This window comes from Lynx rufus, unplaced genomic scaffold, assembly GCF_022079265.1.
Source record: "Lynx rufus isolate CCGP_SWC_20201006 ecotype Redwood Valley unplaced genomic scaffold, mLynRuf1.p SCAF_18, whole genome shotgun sequence".
Taxonomy (NCBI): domain Eukaryota; kingdom Metazoa; phylum Chordata; class Mammalia; order Carnivora; family Felidae; genus Lynx; species Lynx rufus.
The window spans coordinates 4,739,110-4,756,300 of record NW_025814832.1 but is presented as its reverse complement, the minus strand read 5'-3'; the positions used below and the strand labels follow the sequence as shown (position 1 = coordinate 4,756,300).

General features: G+C 54.3%; 1 protein-coding gene across 7 annotated transcripts in view; it reads right to left on the bottom strand.

Moving 5' to 3' along the window:
* The window catches only part of MYO18A (myosin XVIIIA), a 102,951-nt gene that overhangs the window by 30,475 nt on the left and 55,285 nt on the right, over positions 1 to 17,191 (bottom strand). For 6 of the 7 annotated variants that reach the window (XM_047080709.1, XM_047080703.1, XM_047080707.1 and 3 more), the window contains 14 exons: positions 16,895 to 17,037; positions 16,183 to 16,283; positions 15,262 to 15,325; positions 14,890 to 15,034; positions 13,320 to 13,331; positions 12,528 to 12,704; positions 12,213 to 12,303; positions 11,722 to 11,914; positions 10,898 to 10,984; positions 8,810 to 8,951; positions 8,495 to 8,654; positions 7,325 to 7,511; positions 6,782 to 7,025; positions 2,180 to 2,289 (listed from right to left, as the gene is read on the bottom strand). In XM_047080709.1, the coding sequence (XP_046936665.1) occupies positions 2,180 to 2,289; positions 6,782 to 7,025; positions 7,325 to 7,511; positions 8,495 to 8,654; positions 8,810 to 8,951; positions 10,898 to 10,984; positions 11,722 to 11,914; positions 12,213 to 12,303; positions 12,528 to 12,704; positions 13,320 to 13,331; positions 14,890 to 15,034; positions 15,262 to 15,325; positions 16,183 to 16,283; positions 16,895 to 17,037 (1,856 nt within the window). The remainder of the gene's footprint in view (positions 1 to 2,179; positions 2,290 to 6,781; positions 7,026 to 7,324; positions 7,512 to 8,494; positions 8,655 to 8,809; positions 8,952 to 10,897; positions 10,985 to 11,721; positions 11,915 to 12,212; positions 12,304 to 12,527; positions 12,705 to 13,319; positions 13,332 to 14,889; positions 15,035 to 15,261; positions 15,326 to 16,182; positions 16,284 to 16,894; positions 17,038 to 17,191) is intronic. The other variant, XM_047080704.1, reaches the window with a different exon arrangement.

Below are 17,191 nucleotides of genomic sequence, written 5' to 3'. Positions count from 1 at the left end.
AATGCATGTCTGAAGTTCAGGAGAGAGGCCTGGGCTACAGGTATTGATTTGAGAGTCATCAATATGTAGACAGTAGTTGAAGTGATGGGTGTGAATGAGGTTGTCCAGGAAGAGGCTGTAGAATAGAAAACATGGACGTCCAGGGAGAGCATCTTAAAGGAAGGGGGAGGTAGAAGAAAGGAAGCTCAGAGGGACAAAGAAAGAAAGAATAGAGAGACCAGAGCAAACCAGGAGTGGCAGCAAAGAAACAGAGCAGAGAATGTTTCCAAAAGAACAGAGTTGTCAAGAGAGTCACATGGGCCAAGAAGCACAGAAAAGTGCCCATTAGCGCTGGCAACATGGAGGCCACGGGGCAATCAGAGACCAGTCCTGGGGTGTCAGGGCCAGGATCTAGGCAGCTGAGGGTGGAGGGATGGATGGCGGTGGGACGGGGGCAGGTCAGTGACAGACAACAGTCTGGGGTGAGAGAGGGTTGACGGAAGCCTCCTTTCTGAGCACAGTGTCTGCAGCATGTTTCTCTGTGGACAGAAAAAGGAGAGGCTGAAGGAACAGGAGAGAGAGAGAACAATTACCACTGAGGGAGCGGGCCTCCAGGGAGCCACCAGGAATGGATTCCAAAGCACAGAAGGAAGGGACTGGATGGGGGGGTGGCTACCTCTCCCACCCGGACAGGAGGGCTGAGGAAGGAGGCACCTGAAGAGAAGTGTACAGAAGGCAGAGGAGGAAGTTGGAACCTCAATTTTATTAGCATTTAGAGGCAAGGTCAATTGCTGGGCGGATGATGTGGGAAGGTGTGGTAGGGGGGGATTTGAGGAGAAAGATGGAGAATGGAACAGCAGGGAAGGAGCTTAGAATAGGGGCCAGGGAAGGATGGGGCATATGAAAAACTTGCTGGGCCATGTCAAGGGCCCCGTTGAGGCTGGAGGCCAGGAACCTGTAGGACTTCAAGTCTACCCAATTGTATAATTTTCTCCCACAGCTCTTGGGAGTCCCAAATGGAGGAGCACAGATGCCTGAAGGCTGGCCCTAGTGTGTGTGTGTGTTGTTTGGGGGGGGGTGGGCGGGGGGCGGGTGCCATGGGAGGCTCAGGAGAGCTGAGGGTGACGAAGGCCAAGTGATGGGAGGGCTGGACCACGGCATTGAGGCTGAGTGGAAAAGGAAGGAAAGTTAGAAGGGAATGGAGTGGGGTCCAGAAGCGAGAGGTCTCAACAGGGTCAAAGAGCAAGCGTCCTGAGAGAAGGAGAGAAGTGAGGTGCACAGGTAGAGGGCTGTGGTCAGAGAAGGCCACGTTAGAATTTAAGATTTCTGAAGTGAAGTGTTTCCAGGGATGACAAGGTGCTGGGTGTAGCCAGGAGTGGGAGGCTGGAATAAAGGTCAGGGGTCAGACAGAGGGGGGCTGGGTCATCTACATCCACAGCAAGCTTGCCCAGGACACTGGCAAATCCTGGATGGAAAGAAGTTTTAGAGGCCTCCGTGAATATGGGTCTGTGACTCAGGGGGCAAGGGGACGGGGGCTTTCTGCCCCATTCGGCCCCATTCCTCGTCTTAGGGAAGCCAAGGTAGGTTCTGAGATGCCTTCAGAGTTAGGCTGGGAGCCTGAGGCCAGAGCACAGTGAAAGAGGGGTCCTCTGCTCGAGGAGCCCTCTGGCTGTCTGCAGGGCTCCTCTGGGGAGTGATAGCCTGCGTGATAGCTCAGAATGGCAGGGAGGCCTCCCTTTCTGCAGCCATGAGTTCACCACCCTGTGCTGATAAGGGGCCCAGGAGCCTCTGGCTTACCCTGGCCCGGGAGGCCTTACCACACCAATCTTCCCCCTAAGAGGGATGCTTGCCTCACCTCTGGACAGCTTCCTGCTGTGGGAACCAGTCCGTGATGTGGGAGTCGAGGCTGAAGGGCCCAGGTGCTACCAATGGTACACCCAAAACATTAGTTCCAGTCTGCCACCTGGGAGGCTCTTAGACGACCAGCTCACCAGAGCGCCGGCCTCCAGAGGGGGTGCTCTTTTCTGACTCCCCAGGCTGCCCTCTCCCCACTGCCACAGCTTGGCTGCCATGTGCCCCTGTCCCGGCCCCGGTCGGCCAAAACCAGGAGCCTGAGCAAGGGCCAGCCTGGCTCTCTCTAGGGGAGGAAAGGTAGCCGCTTGGAGTGGGGTCTGAAGAGGAATCTGGGGTCCAGACCTACCCGCCTTTCATCCACCACGATGTAGTTGCGCCCATGTTTCTTGGTCAGGTGTGGTGCCAGGACGTCAAAGCGGCGGCGGAACTCGGAAAATACCATGTGGTCAGGGTAACCTAAAGAGAGGGCGGTCCAGAGTCGGTCCTTCAGCACCCCGTCTGCTCCCGGCACGCCCGATGGCCACTGGCACCCAGGTAGCACGCAGGGACGTCACTGGAAGGGGAAGAAACTCAAGGGGGAGGAGAGGCCGTGGCTGAGGCAGGCCCAGGAAAGAGGGGTGGAGAGGGAAGAGGCAGGTGCAAGGGACAGGAGGCTGCCCTCCAGCGGGATTTCAAGGTTACAAAGGGAACAGTTTCCCTTAGAAGGAAGCAAGCTCCTTGTCAGTGAGGTGTGCAAACGGAGGATGGCGGACCACCTGGAGAAGAAAGCTGGGATGACCTCTAAGATGCTTTCTAGGCTCCGAGTCTATGACTCTGTTCGAACCCAGAGAGAACAATGTCTTCAGGGCTTAATAAGGAAACAGAAAATAGGGTAACAGAGAGTAGCTGAGAGGAAAAGTGCACAGGCTTAGGGTTGGAATCCTGACCCTGGCTCTTAGCATCATGTGACCTTGGGTGACCCACTCAACATTTCTTTCTTTCTTTTTTTTTTAGTCACAAAAAACTTTATTTAGAATGTAAAGTTTTGGGAAGTTTGTTAAAAATATCAAAAAGTTTGAAAGCACATGACTAAATAGGATTATGGATCATTATACAACTTAAGTTTTAAGTTTTAACCAAAATGGCACTAAGAGATTCTATAGAAGGTTATATAATTTTTAGCAAAACTCAGCTCCTTTAATATCGGTAAGTTTTAGTTTTCTTAGGTAATTAGAGATCTGATAAAAACAAATATAGAAACCTTGTTTTCTGGGCAGATAAAGAAAAAAAAATGTTGTGATTTCTTATCAAGAGCAGATCAATAATCTAAGAAAGTCTTCTTTTTAACAGAGAGAAAAACAAAATTTTAATTTTAGACTGGTGTACTTTTTTCCATTTTAGGTTTTTATTTTAATTCTAGTTAGCTAGCATCTAGTATTATATTAGTTTCAGGTATACAATATAGTGATTCAACAATTCCATACATCACCCAGTGCTCATCACCTGTTTCGTCCACCCTCCCTAGCCCTCTCTCCTCTGGTCAATTATCAGTTTGTTCTCTCTAGTTAAGAGTCTGTTTCTTGATCTCTCTCTCTCTCTCTCTCTCTTTTTCCCCGTTGCTCGTTTGTTTTGTTTCTTAAATTCCACATGAGTGAAAACTTATGGTATTTGTCTTTTTCTCACAGACTTATTTTGCTTAGCATTATACTCTCTAGTTTCATCCATGTCATTGCAAATGGCAAGATTTCATTCTTTTTATGGCTGAATAATATTCCATTGTGTGTGTATATATATATATATATATATATATATATATATACACTACATCTTCTTTATCCATTCACCGATTAGAGGATACTTGTAAATAGCATTTATTTTATTTTATTTTTTTAAATTTACACCCAAATTAGTTAGCATATAGTGCAACAATGATTTCAGGAGTAGATTCCTTAGTGCCCCTGACCCATTTAGCCCATCCCCCCTCCCACAACCCCTCCAATAACCCTCTGTTTTTTCTCCATATTTATGAGTCTCTTATGTTTTGTCCTCCTCCCTGTTTTTATATTATTTTTGTTTCCCTTCCCTTCTGTTCATCTGTTTTGTCTCTTAAAGTCCTCATATGATTTTTGTCTTTCTCTGATTAATTTCACTTAGCATAATGCCCTCCAGTTCCATCCACGTAGTTGCAAATGGCAAGATTTCATTCTTTTTGATTGCTGAGTAATACTCCATTGTATATATATACCACATCTTTACCCATTCATCCACTGATGGACATTTGGGCTCTTTCCATACTTTAGCTATTGTTGATAGTGCTGCTATAAACATGGGGGGGGGCATGTGTCCCTTCGAAACAGCACACCTGTATCCCTTGGATAAATGCCTAGTAGTGCAATTGCTGGGTCGTAAAACTATTTTTAGTTTTTTGAGGCACCTCCATACTGTTTTGCAGAGTGGCTGCACCAGCTTGCATTCCCAGCTCAACCTTTCTGACTCTCGGTCTCCTGATCTTTAAATGGTGGACCTACCACTTATCTTGCATGGTAGTCATGGGCCTTGAATGACAAAATATGTAGAACGCACAGTGTGGCTCACATAATGGGTGTTCAATAAAATGCTACCTTCCTTTCCTCAGTCCACTGAAGCAGGACACAGAAAGGGCACCCTTAGTGCTCCTATCCTGACCTTGAGCCCTAGGCCGAGTGACCAAGACTTATAGATTCTCTTTCCCTGAAGAGTGTTGCCTCTAACAGAGACCTCCCTAAGGCTTGAGGTGAGGGCAAGGGTCAGATGGCTTCTAGCCTGGAGCAAGGTCGGGATGGTGGCCAGGAGGAAGTTACCCCGAGCCACTTGAGGGAACCAGAGCCCGTGGCAGAGGACCACGAGAGCCACTCTTACAGATTCACAGAATTTTTTTTTTTTATTTATTTTTTATTTTTTTTTCAACGTTTATTTATTTTTGGGACAGAGAGAGACAGAGCATGAACGGGGGAGGGGCAGAGAGAGAGGGAGACACAGAATCGGAAACAGGCTCCAGGCTCTGAGCCATCAGCCCAGAGCCCGACGCGGGGCTCGAACTCACAGACCGCGAGATCGTGACCTGGCTGAAGTCGGACGCTTAACCGACTGCGCCACCCAGGCGCCCCCAGATTCACAGAATTTAAACTGAAAAGGGTCTTAGAGCAGATACAACTCATCTTCCAGGCATGGAAGCTGAGGCCGAGGAGGTGGACCGAACGGCTTGCTCAAGGTCACAGAGGCTGCGGCTAGAGGCAGAACTGGACTCCAAAGCCGGGCTCTTGACAGCTAGTCAGGGGCTCGCTCCACTCCACCGGCCTAGCCAGCTCTGGGAAACCCTCCAACTGGGAGATGAGGCTGATGCGTGTGCCCGATAATTGAAACAGGAGGCGGGGGCCGCTGAGGGGCCAAGACAAAGTGAGCTATTGATTGTATCTGAATTGCAATTAAATTGATGGGCCAGGATAGCAGGTCCGGACGCCTGGCATCTTAATTAATCATCAGCGCTATCGATGGTGGCTGGGGACTGGGCGAGGGGAGGGGGGCCTGCCGCTGCTGGCCTCATCGATCTGCTTGTTTGAGTAAAGCACATTGATTTTGGTTCAGAGCGGTAACAATCTGGTTTTGAAATAATAAACACCAACTCCATATCAAGACGTGGGGACAGATCAATGATTTATTTAGAGCAGGGCAGGGAGCCCGTGTTTTGGCTTTGGCTGCTAAGGAAAAGTGATGGTGTCCATGGGGATGCCTCAAGGGGACCTGGCTATGGGCGGTGGGACCCTGCCAGTTCTTCTATCAAAAGGAAAAAGGGCAGAAATCTGGCAACCCTTAACTTCTCAGGCTAACGAAGCCCTACTCAAGAGGCATGGACTTGGAAGCTGGTCCACCTGGGTCAAATCTCGCTGTACCACTCAAGAGCTGTGTGACCCCAGGCAAGCTACTTAACATCTCTAAGCCTCAGTCTCCTCATCTGGGGATGGTAATAGCACCTATGGCTTATGAGATTGTTGGGAAAATTAATGAGTCAATGTCTATGACAAGTTCAGAATAGTGCCTGGTGTACCGTAAATACTCTAAAGATGTGAACTAGAGGTGATCCTCGGACAACATGAGAGTTAAGGGTGCTGACCCCCTGTGCAGTCAAAAATCCAAGTATGACTTTTAACTCTCCCCCCCCCCAACCACCACCCCAGAACTTAGCTACTAATAATCTACTGTTGACTGGAAGCCCTACCAATAACAGAAACAGTCGATTAACACATTGTCATGTGTTATGTGTAGTATATACCGTATTCTTACAATAAAGTAAGCTAGAAGAGAGCAAATGTCGTTAAGGAAGTCACAAGGGAGCAAAAAGACAGGCATAGTACCATACTACAAAAAGTCCACATATAAGTGACCTGCACTGTTCAAAACCAGTTAGTCAGGGGTCAACTGTGCTAATTACTCTCACCCTTTCCATCACCTCCTCCAGATGGGTCCATAAATAGGGTCTGTCTGACCTTTCTTGGGAATTTTACGTACTTCAGAAAAATTTAGCACCTCATTTCTCATCGGGGGTGCAGCCCAGCCACCGGCCTGCTCTAGGAGATAGTTAGCACCACTGAGCAGACAGCTTGAGTGGGTCTGTTGCTGTGGGCAGAGCAGGGAAGGGGGAAAGAAGGAGCTGTGTGAATAGGGCACGTGGGGAACGGGGGGTGAGTGAGGAGGATTGGAATAGAGAAGGGAGAGGAGGAAGAAGGGGGTCAGCCAGGTGGAAGGAAAAAGAGAAAGGAACTGCCTGGGCTGGAGAGACCCCCACTGAGCAGGCACCAGAGGAGGAAAGAGATCTAGGGCCCAGAGGGGGAAGCAGCACCCCTCTAGCCCCATGGGCCCATCTGGGAGGTGGGGAGGGGCAGGAGCCAGTTCTAGAAAAGAGAAGCAGTAGCTGAGAGGGAGGGAGGCCCACCTTGGCGGTACATGCGCATGGCGTCAAGCAGGCGGGAGCCGCGGAGCTGGGCACGGAGCAGGGGCACGTCCAGCTGCAGGAGCCCAGCCTCGCAGTGGTCCCCCGAGGGCAGGTCCAGCTCGCTGCTGCTGCTGACCCGGCGGGAAGACGCAGAACGGGGCTCCCCAGCCCAGCCCTCTGCTACAGGCAGGAAGCAGTGCACGAAATGCAGCTTTGATTTCTTGATGGTGTCTATGAGGGCATCCTGCCAAAGGGAAAGAGGCAGGCCTCAGTGGATTCTGATGGCCCGGCCGGGGGTCAGGAGAGCTGGGACTGGCATCAGCATCTCCGCTCCCCACGGGATGGCAGGTGTCCCACCAATGGCCAAGCCATGCCCTCGCTCGGCCTGCGTGGCCACTCAGGCAGCCGTACCGAAAAGAGGACTTAAAAAAGAGAGCAGTCAAGTCAGAGTGGGATGCTGAGTGGGCACCAGGTAAGTTGAGTGTGCCTAGAATGGCCAGAGAAGCCCCGAGAGGGCCCCAGAGCCTGGGCGGGCACACTCACCACCTGCAGCTTAATCTGGATGCACAGAGACTTCTTCTTGACAGCCGCCATGCCCGTGGTGAAGGTCTTCCGCATGCTGGTGGCCCGGCGCAGCGCCAGCTGCGAGCCGCCCTCTAAGCCCGCGATGGAGCCCGACAGCACCGTGGCGCTGCCCGCCCGGCCCAGAAACAGGTTGCTGATGATTTTCCTGCCGGAGGTGGAAGGGCGAAGGAGGGAAAGAAGTCTCACTGAGAGCGTAGTGGAGGCCGTTCCTTCTCCCAGTTCCTAAGACACCCCCAAAAGCCCCACATCATCGTGGCCAGTGACCTGGGTTATCTGGCCTGGGGCTGCATGTCCCGCACCCTAGAGAGAAACTGTAGACAAATCTTCGAACAGGAAGAAGAGAAAACCACTGGGTGGAGGGGGACAGAAGCCTAGGGGTAGGCAGGCATTGAACAGAGTGGAGTGATCTGTTCTTGTCCATCACCCGGGAGGGCAGAGGTCCAGTGTGAGAGGAGAGATTAGAGCCCAGCATCCTCTGCCACGCCATAGAATTTGCATATGACATTTACTGGTTGTTATCTGAGCTCTCCCCCCCTGTCCCCGCCCCCCCCAACTGGGCAGGGAGTTTTATTTTATTCATTGCTATCTGCCAGGCACCCGGAAGAGTCTCAGTCAAGGAGCAGGTGCTCAATAGTTATCTGCTAAATACACAAATGAATGACAGGCCTTGTATGACTGAGGGGTTTCTAAGGCTATTTCTGCCTTCTTTTAAAATTTTTAATTTTTATGGTATTTTAAGTAATCTCTACAGCCAGTGTGGGGCTTGAAGTCACAACCCTGAGATCAAGAGTTACATGCTTTTGTGACCAAGCCAGGCACTCCATTTTAAAGTTTTTGTTTGTTTGTTTTGTGTGTGTGTGTGTGTGTGTGTGTGTGTGTGTTTACTACTCCTGCCTTCTATGAAGAACGTGGAGGTGCTATTCAGATTTCAAACTATAGGTCCCTCCAACCATGTCCATCCCACCTCTATCCAGGAGGCCACTCCCAGGCCCTCAAGACCAATTGACCTTGGCTGTCACCTCTCAGGAAGTAGAGGCAATCAACCCTGCTGGTGAGGGGGCCTCTTAGACCAGGGAGGCCAAAACCAGCCCTGGGGATGAGACGTGGCAGAGCGAGTGGTGTCCTTACTTCTGGGAGTCCTGCAGGAGCCGGGGGGCATTCTGGGTGGCCGGGTTCTGTTTCGTGTAGCTCAGCCAGCCAGCTACATTATACTCGACCCAGTTGGTGCCATGACTGTGGCCCAGGAGAAAATGGTGGGGTTTGCTGCTGCGCAGGAGGGGGCTCTGGCCTGAGGATGGGAGAAGTAAGGTTCAGATCATCAGGGCACAGGCCCCCAAAAAGCCCAGGGACCCGGTGAGCCCTTCCAGACAGTACCATCTAGACCCGTATAATAGTGGGTCCTTCCGAGGGGTAGCGGAAGAGCCCTCTAGGGGTACCACCTACCTTTCTTGTCACCCTCCTGGGGGCCATAGTAGGAGAAAAGGCGCTCCAGGAGGGCATCCTCAGTGGCCCCTGGCACCAGCACCTCCTCTTCCAATAGCCATAGCAGGCCCCTTGCCTCGTCGGTGCGTGCCAGTGAGCGGACCTACGGAGAAGTGAAGAAATGCCCCCGTGTCACACGGAGCCCCTGGCCCGACCACACACTATCGACACGCCACCCATACGCACATGCATTGCAGCTCCTGCCACTCACGGCTGACACCTTGTGGAGCAGCTGCGCAGCAAGGAGAAAGAGGGAGCCTGAGAAAGACTAGAGAGAGAAGCCCACAGCAAAACACAGTTCCTAGGAGTCGTGTCCGAAGTCACCAAAGGCTGAAGGCTTCTTGTTAATCATCCTCACCCTCCTGGAAGTGAGGCTGTGTGGCCCTCACTCCCTGGGCATCACCACCCAGGCAGACTAAACGAGATGAAGTCTGGAAGGTCCCTGGGCAGACGGCATGGCCCGAAGGCAGCAGTCAGTCAGTGATGGCTGGGGTTAACCCTGGGCGCCCTGGCAGCGGGGGGCGGGGGACGCGGAAAGGGCTCAGAGCACTGCAGGGGGGATTCCTGCAGGGTCATAAACTTGAGCGTCCAAATTGTAAGACAGGCGACTTAACAGATATAACAGCCAAAATGGGCGGAGTTGGGTGACTGCCTAGCAGGTGTCCCCATCTGAGGGAAATGGCTATTTCCCAATCAGCTGTAGCCAACTTCTGTCCTGGAGGAACACTGGCCTAGTGCAGATAAACCTTCCAGCTTTTCAAGAGAAGGTGGAAATACTGAATTCTGGTTTCTAACACCCTACGCAGGCCACACAAACCAGGTCTGTGGCCACACCTGGTCTGACGGTGTCTTTTCTACAGCATTTCCAAGTCTTCCTTGAGCAAGAAGACAGAACCGCCCCCACACCCCCATGCTTGCCTGGCCTTTAGGGACTGGGGGACAAGAGAAGTAAGAAAAGTGCCATTTTCCCTTTCTTTGAACCCAGCTGCCTGCATCTCCTCCCCACCCCCACCCCATGGCTGCCCAAGGGAGCCTGTGTGATTCTCAGGAGGAAGCAGAATGTGGCCAAGCACTGAAGGGCAGCTAAGGTCCCAGACTGGCTGGAGCTGCATGGCAGGACTGGGCAATGAAGGACAGTGCGCAACAGGCTCAGCACCGAGGGGTCCCTGTTCCAGAGGTGCTAAGGCCCATCAGATAGGGACAGCAAAGAAGGGAACCCACTGTCTGAGCCACTGCCACTGCTAAGCCACACGGACTGACTTTCCCACACCTCCTGGGAATGGCAAAGTCTCTCACGGAGGCCGGGACAAGAACCCAGGTGCCAGGAAAAGCAAAGCCAGCTTCCCTGGGGAGACACGGAACTTGGGCACTTTAAGGACTTGTACCAGAGGACACTCGATCTCCCTGGGGCCCCACGTCCTTGTAGCATGGCAGGGCCTTCCCACAAGGAAGAGGGAGAGGGAGGCAGGGCTCAAAGCAGAGGAGGGGAACCTAGCAAAAATGCCAATTCTCGAGAAAAGTCCCTATGAAACGTCCCTAACTGAAGACAATCAGCAAATGCCAAGTGTTCATCAGGCCGGCCGGTCTCCCAGGCAGCAAAGTACCCAAGATACTAGTCCAAAGTGTGACAAAGCCTGCCCCTAAGGTTGAGGGGTGAGGGCTCACATATATAGCGAGGCACAGATTCCTTGCTTGCACAGACTCCTCGCCCGTTCTGCTTGGCTGCACCAGTCTCTTGGGGACAGTGGGAGGGATGACTATGTCCTCTGGGTCCAGTCAAACCCTCACCATCGAGGAGGAGACACCAGAGTTCCTGGCTCAGCCAGTCACAGGACAGGGCCTGAGCCCGAGGTGGTAAGGGAGGAGGTCACATCTTCCCTTGTGGCTCAGACACCTGGGGCTAAGCCTGTCACTGCACAAGGGCAGAAGGAAGTGCCACTTCCTGACCGGACCAGCTGAGCAGCAGGTTACAACAGCAAGGGCCTGACTGAGGTTGAGGAACAGACAAGGGGAGAAAAGGCCAGCCCAGGCCCTTGCTGGAGTTCCTACCAGGGACTGATGGGAGGCTTGGTCCACAGCTGCCACAGAATCATCCGTGGCTGGCTCCAAGTCGTCAAATGCCAGCTCAATGTTCTCCTAGGAAGAAAGGGAGAGAGGTTGTGAGCACAGGCCCTCTGAGGGGTGCAGCCCTGGGTGATGGCCAGGAGGGGGCGCTGGGATTGGGACAGCTAAAATTCTTTTAACCTTCTTCAATACTGAGGTAAAGTCGCATATTCCTGTTATTCGCACCAGTTGATTAGACTATGCAGAATACCCCTACTCTCGATTTCACACCATCACCCTCGAAACACTTGAAGACAGCTGTCATTTGCCTCGTATATCTTCCCTCATCCAAGGTAAATACGCTCCCCAGTTCATTCATCTCACCTCCACATGAGGTGGGATTTCTAGATCTTGTTCCATGCGGGACACCCTTTCGTGAAGGGGCCCTAGCTAATCACCATCTTAACAGATCAGGAGACAGACAGGGAAGGCCAGGCCTGACACACGTGGAGGCAGGAATTCACGGGGCCTAGGTGGGTGCCTTGAGGGTGGGCAAAGAGGGGCTCTCAGGGACCCCGAATGCAGGCGCAGCTTCTTGGAGAGCAAACTCTCCACAGGGTAAGAATGCAGTCTGGGGCAGGACAAGACTACCACTCCAGAGAACACAGAGAGACAGAAATGACAGAGCGAAAGCGAGGAAGGGAGCCACCGGTGGGAAAGGTGGTGCCTTCTCTCTCCACAGATGCCCTCCCTACGGGCGCCAGGGAAGTGAAGTTGGGGGCCGGGGTGGGGGTGGGGCGGGGGCAGGCAGAGGCAAGGTCAAGTGCTACCTCCTTGTATCTTTCTAACTCCTGCACAAAGGTGCGCTCGTGGAAGAGTCTCTGCAGCCGGTCCTGGGCGTAGTTGTGGCATAGCTCCTCAAAGGAGGCTCCACGGGCCGACCCACCCTGCTCAGGGTTCTGGAAGCCCGGAGTGTCCACAATCATCATGGAGCAGAGTGAGTGCTGGCTGGACTTGAGAGCCCTTCACAGGGAGAGCCTGGGTCAGAGCTGGCCAGGGCAGTACCACTGAACACGCTCCACTGGTCTGCCTATGGCGCCCAGGCAGCCATGTTCTGCCCCAAGCCAGATCTCCACCCTGCCCAGGTGCCCACGACCCTGGTGGGGAGGATGTGCCTTTTGCCGCCCGCGAGGACAATGAGCCCTCTGCTGGCGGAGAATGGCTCCACCTCAGCAATCACACCAGCACAGAGGTATCAGTCAACTCCCACCTTTGTCACGGCAGGAAGCTGGTCAGCTCCTGGGCCCTGCCTGGCACTCACCTGTTCACCAGGGAGACGAGAAGGGTGAAGAGCTCACTGTAGAGGCCAGACGCCATGCCCTCTAAGCACTCCAGTGCACTCAGTTTGGGGCCTGTGGGGCAAGAGCATCATCTCTACCTCCTGCCCCCTGGGAATCCCCACGGGGGATGCTCTCTACCCACCCTGGGTCAAGTCAGCATGGGGCCCTGGGGCTGGGCCTCTTCCTCTGATGGAAGCACCTATTCACCCCAGCAGTCTCCCCACGCCAGAGAAGACTGCAATGAGCCCCGGATGAGGCCTCCCAATCACATCTACCAGCCAAGGGTCCCATGGTACCTGTGCTATCCCCCAGGCTGCTCTCCTCAGGGCCCTGGCGGAAGGAGGTAGAACGCTGTAGGGTTCCACCCTTGTGCTGGTGCTTGAAGATGGCTGAGGAGAGCTCCTCCAAGCTGCAGCCCAACAGGTATGCGGCCTTCTGGGCCCACTCGTGGCGGGCAAACTGCTTGCGCCCAGCTATGGGGTAGAAAAAAGGATCTGGCATCTTGGGTCTTTCTCCTTAGTCCACTTGATGACCATGGGGCCCTTTGGCTCCCATGGCCAACAACGGGGGAGTGAACATCTTCTGGAGGAAACACCAGCTCTGATGACACCAGAAGGGCTTTAGGCAAAACAGGGACGGCCAGCAGCTGCCCGCAAGCACTTCCTGGGTCCCCTGCCCTAGTGAGAATGAGCAGGTCCTAAAAGAGGAGGTAACTCCAGGCTGCCGCCGCCAGAGGGCGCCCAGGCAGCTTTGACCATCGCTTTTAGAAGACTTGGCCTCAGGGGTACCAACTTGGGGTGGGGCGGTCCGAGGAGGAGCCAGCCCATTTCTAATGAGCACCGGAACCACCTGTGCCTGTGGGGGACACATCATGGGGGAGTACCAGTGCCTCCCCCTTCCAAGAATACCCTCTCCCTTACTTCTAGGCATCTGCTGGGGGAGACCACAAACACCCACCCATGGCCCACCAGTGGGGAAGTGGAAAGAGCTGCCAGGGAAAGGGAACAGCCCACGCAGACAGTCGCGCCTCAGCCAACATGTGTCTAATCACAGCAATTAGGGAAAGCTAACAAGAAACAAGGTTTTACCTTCAGCAGCTTCTGTAAGGCAAAGGACCAGCATGCAGCATGCAAAGAAAAACAGCGTGTTAGCAAACAGTCATCAGCTGAGCCCGCCAGGCCCACGGGAAGGGACCATGGGGGGTGGGGGGTTGTGAGGATGAGCAGGCAAGAGAACATAACCACATTCAGACTCCGAGACACAAAAATACACACATGTGCACACACACCATCTCGAAGGAGTGTGTTCATGGATGCAATCACGCTGTCACATAGAGACCTACAAAGACACCACACACACACACACACACACACACACACCCTCTGGGAAATACTGGAAGCTCTGAGGAGGTAACAGACCCTGCTGACACACACCCGGAGCTCTCCGCGTGCAGTACAGGGTTATAGGAAACCTGGGCTTGTCACCGCCTCAGAGCAAAAGAACTTCCTCAAGACACAGCCACACGCCTACCCGCCTGCCCACCTACGCAGTCTGGAGACAACTTCTTTAACTCAGAGCCTGCTTCCTCTTTGGCAGGGATGCCACCTGCTGGGATCATAAGGAACCTAACACCTGAACGCCTGCTCCTCCATGCACCTACCCGCCCACCAGTGCTTTCTCGCTCCTGCTGAGCAGCCTGGGGCTCTTCACATCCCAGAGGAACATGAAGCCAAAGCCCGAGAGGCTGTTCAGAGGCAGCATCCCTCGGAGAAAGGGGAGAAAGGGGCAAAGAGGTGCTCAGAGTGCCCAGCCGTCAAGGTAATCTCAGAAGAAGGCAGCAGAGTTCTTCCAAGCCAGACCAAGCTCTAGCCATTCACAAGCCCCAAGTTCAAGTGCGGAAGCAACAGCCCATTCGTTACCACGGTGCCTGCCGCCCCCTAGTGGCCCCCACCTGGATATGCAAGAGGAAGCGATGCCTTCTACCAAACCAGTGAAGAAAAGGGAAGACTCAGAGAAAACTGGCCTGGGAAAGCCCCAAGAAGCAGGCCCACCCTACCCCATCCAAGCCCCGAGGAGGGCATCCTGAGAGGCCCCAGGATCTGGAGGCAACACAAGTAGAAGCAGCTATGCCTGGGACTCCGAGAAGCCTCACAGCCGGCAGGCACCTTCTCCCCCCTCAACCTGGGGCTTCTCCCAGGCCAGTCCCCTCCATTGTGACAGAACAAGCCCAGCCCCCAGACAGAGCCCAGGGCAAGCACCAAGGTGGGACAAGGTGGCCCCTACACCCCAGGGAGGGGCCAAGGTCAGTTACCGGCTTGCTCCTCGGGGGCCTCTGTCAGGAAGGGAACAAGAAGCAGAGTTATTCCAAGGGGACTGCTCGGACTTAGGGCCCTTCTCTTTCCCCTCAGCTTCCGAATCCTGCCCCCCCCCCCCAACTCTTCACAGTGCTCCGCATTACTGCCATCCAAGTCCAGGGGCAGAGATCCTTCTCTGGGCATCAGAGCCTCCTGTTCTGACGTGGGAGACTGGGAAGAGGCACACGCAACAGAGGGTGATAACAGACACATCTGTGCTGGGTGAGGACAAACCGCGAGTGGCAGGGCCTCCACAAGCTCTCCCGGGCAACAAGCCAGGCTGTTGGGACCCATTGTGGGTTACCTTTGGTGGCGCCTGCAGCCCCCAGGTGGTAGATGGCAGCCAGGATGAGCCAGCAGGCTTTCTGTTCATCTGGGGAGATGCCCAGCACCTTCATGGCGGTCTGTAGCTTACTGAACTGCTGAGCCGCCTTCTGCTTCTCCTCAGGCTGCAGGGACAGGAGGGGACGCTGGCACTGCACCTCGGGGGGGGGGGGGGCGCTGTCCCTCCCGGCATACCCCCATGCTTCTGGACCCTCGGGGAGGGCAGGGCTGGCGAGAGCTGCCCAGCTGGGGCTGGGCTCCTGCTATTCCCGTGGGGTTCTCCAGGTCACTTCCCCTACTCCCCTGCTCCCAAGGCCCAGGACTGCCAACCTAGTCCCCACAGGCCCCTCACCTTGGCCAGTGGCACAATCCCAAACACATTGTTCTCTGCCAAGTGGTTCAAGTGGAGCTCTGTCCTAGGGGTACAAATGAGGCATCAGCACAGTGCTTAGTCCCCATGCCAAGGCCATCTCCCTACCAGGGTGGAGACAGATTCAGCTTCCAGACTCTCAGTCCTGTCTGCCCATCATGCCCTACTGTCAGGCCGGCTGCCGCCGCCTTCCCTAATTGGCCTGAAGGCCTGGTCAGAGCACCAACCTCCCTAGGACAGGTCGTCAGAGATGCTCTGGGGAGAGTGTCCAGACAGAACCCTGAAAGAGAGCCAGGAATCTGCCTGAAGCGCGAGTCCAGCCAGGACAGAGACCAGGCTCTCAGCTACAAGAAGAGTTAAGGAGGATAATGTCCTGGGGTTGCTTGCTCAGCCTTATCATTAATCCTTTTTTTCAAAGAACGAAGACAGCAAGTCTGAAGGTCTACCGGGAAAAGCCTGGTAGATGAGCCAACATGGGGGGCAGGAGGCCCAGCTTGGAGGGCACAGAAAAAGGCCCGGGCTTTCGGCTCCAGTATGAACTCAAATAACAGCTCAGCCCCACGTTATCTGTGTGACTTATAGGCAAGTCCCTGACCACCTGCATCTTGAGGTGCTTTCCTCTGCAGACCTGGAGTAGCAGAGGTCATAGCTTGACCCTGGGAACACGGAGCATCAATTGTGCCCCTCACACATAGCCAGGACTCTGTGCCCGGGACCCAGGAGTTCCTGTGGGGTACAGCCCATGGCTCATTCATCTCACCACCCCCAGTTACCTCAGAGCCTAACATGTAGCAAGCGTACGATAAACAAACGGTATGAGATGCAGTCAAGTGACAAGGTCTGGGAGCCATCAGTGAGCTAGAACCCAGAGCACCCTCCCCGATTTCCTTTGTCCCATCTCACCTGAGGGTGCCATCCCCACAGGCCAGCAGGTAGTAGAAGACGTTGAAGGTGGCCTCACCGGCTGGGCGTCGGGCCACACGCAGCTTCTCCAGTAGCATCGTCTATGGCACAGCATAGAGGGTATGGGCAAGGAGGGTGGTGCCAGGTCAAGCTTCTCCACCCCACACCGGAAAGAACAAGGCCCATGGGAGCAAGCAGGTGCAGCTTACTCTCAACCAGAGGCCAGATCACCACAGGGTCAAACCTGGGGCACAAACCAAAGCCAGGGGGAAGGAGATAGGCCCAGCTCACAGAGGGGCCTTGGTGCCTTGCCCAGCCCCCAGGCACAGTCTTCTCAGGGAGCTGGGCACTTTGTGGAAAAATATTTCATTCAGCATGGAAGGGGACCAGCTTCGGCTTGAACTTACTTCATTGACAAGCAAGTCTTACTTGGGTGAAATTAGCCTGAGAGAAACCTCTGAACACAGGGCCAGGGCCCCAGAAGTAGGGTACAGCCAACCCCAGGGTTGGGCAGGAAGCTGAGCCAGGACCCACCTGGGGCAAGAAGCATGGGGGGGCAGAAGACACGGCGGGGGCAGAATGGTGACAGCTCGGAGCAGAGCACACCATCCCTGCTGGAGGGGATCCTGGGTAGAATCCCGGGAAAATAAGGCACAGGAGGGAGCCTGAAACCAGGCAGCCAGTCTCTTAACTACCCTGAGTGTTCTCTCACCTGGATGGAGGCTGAGGCCACCTGGCCAGCTTGGTCAAAGTCCAGGGAGAGGATCTGGGAGAAGCGAGTGGCATTGCCATTCATGATGGTGGGGCTGTTCCCAAAGGCTTCCAAGAGGCTGTACAGAGCCTGCCACTTCTCTGCTGTAGAACAGAGGCCCAGGAGCCATCAGGAAAGCCTCCAGAGGCCCAGGGGCCATCAGGAAAGCCTCCAGAGGCCCAGGGGCCATCAGGAAAGCCTCCTGCCCAGGGCCTATTCCCTCAGCGCACAAAGGCTCAGAGTTACTCAGGCCAGACT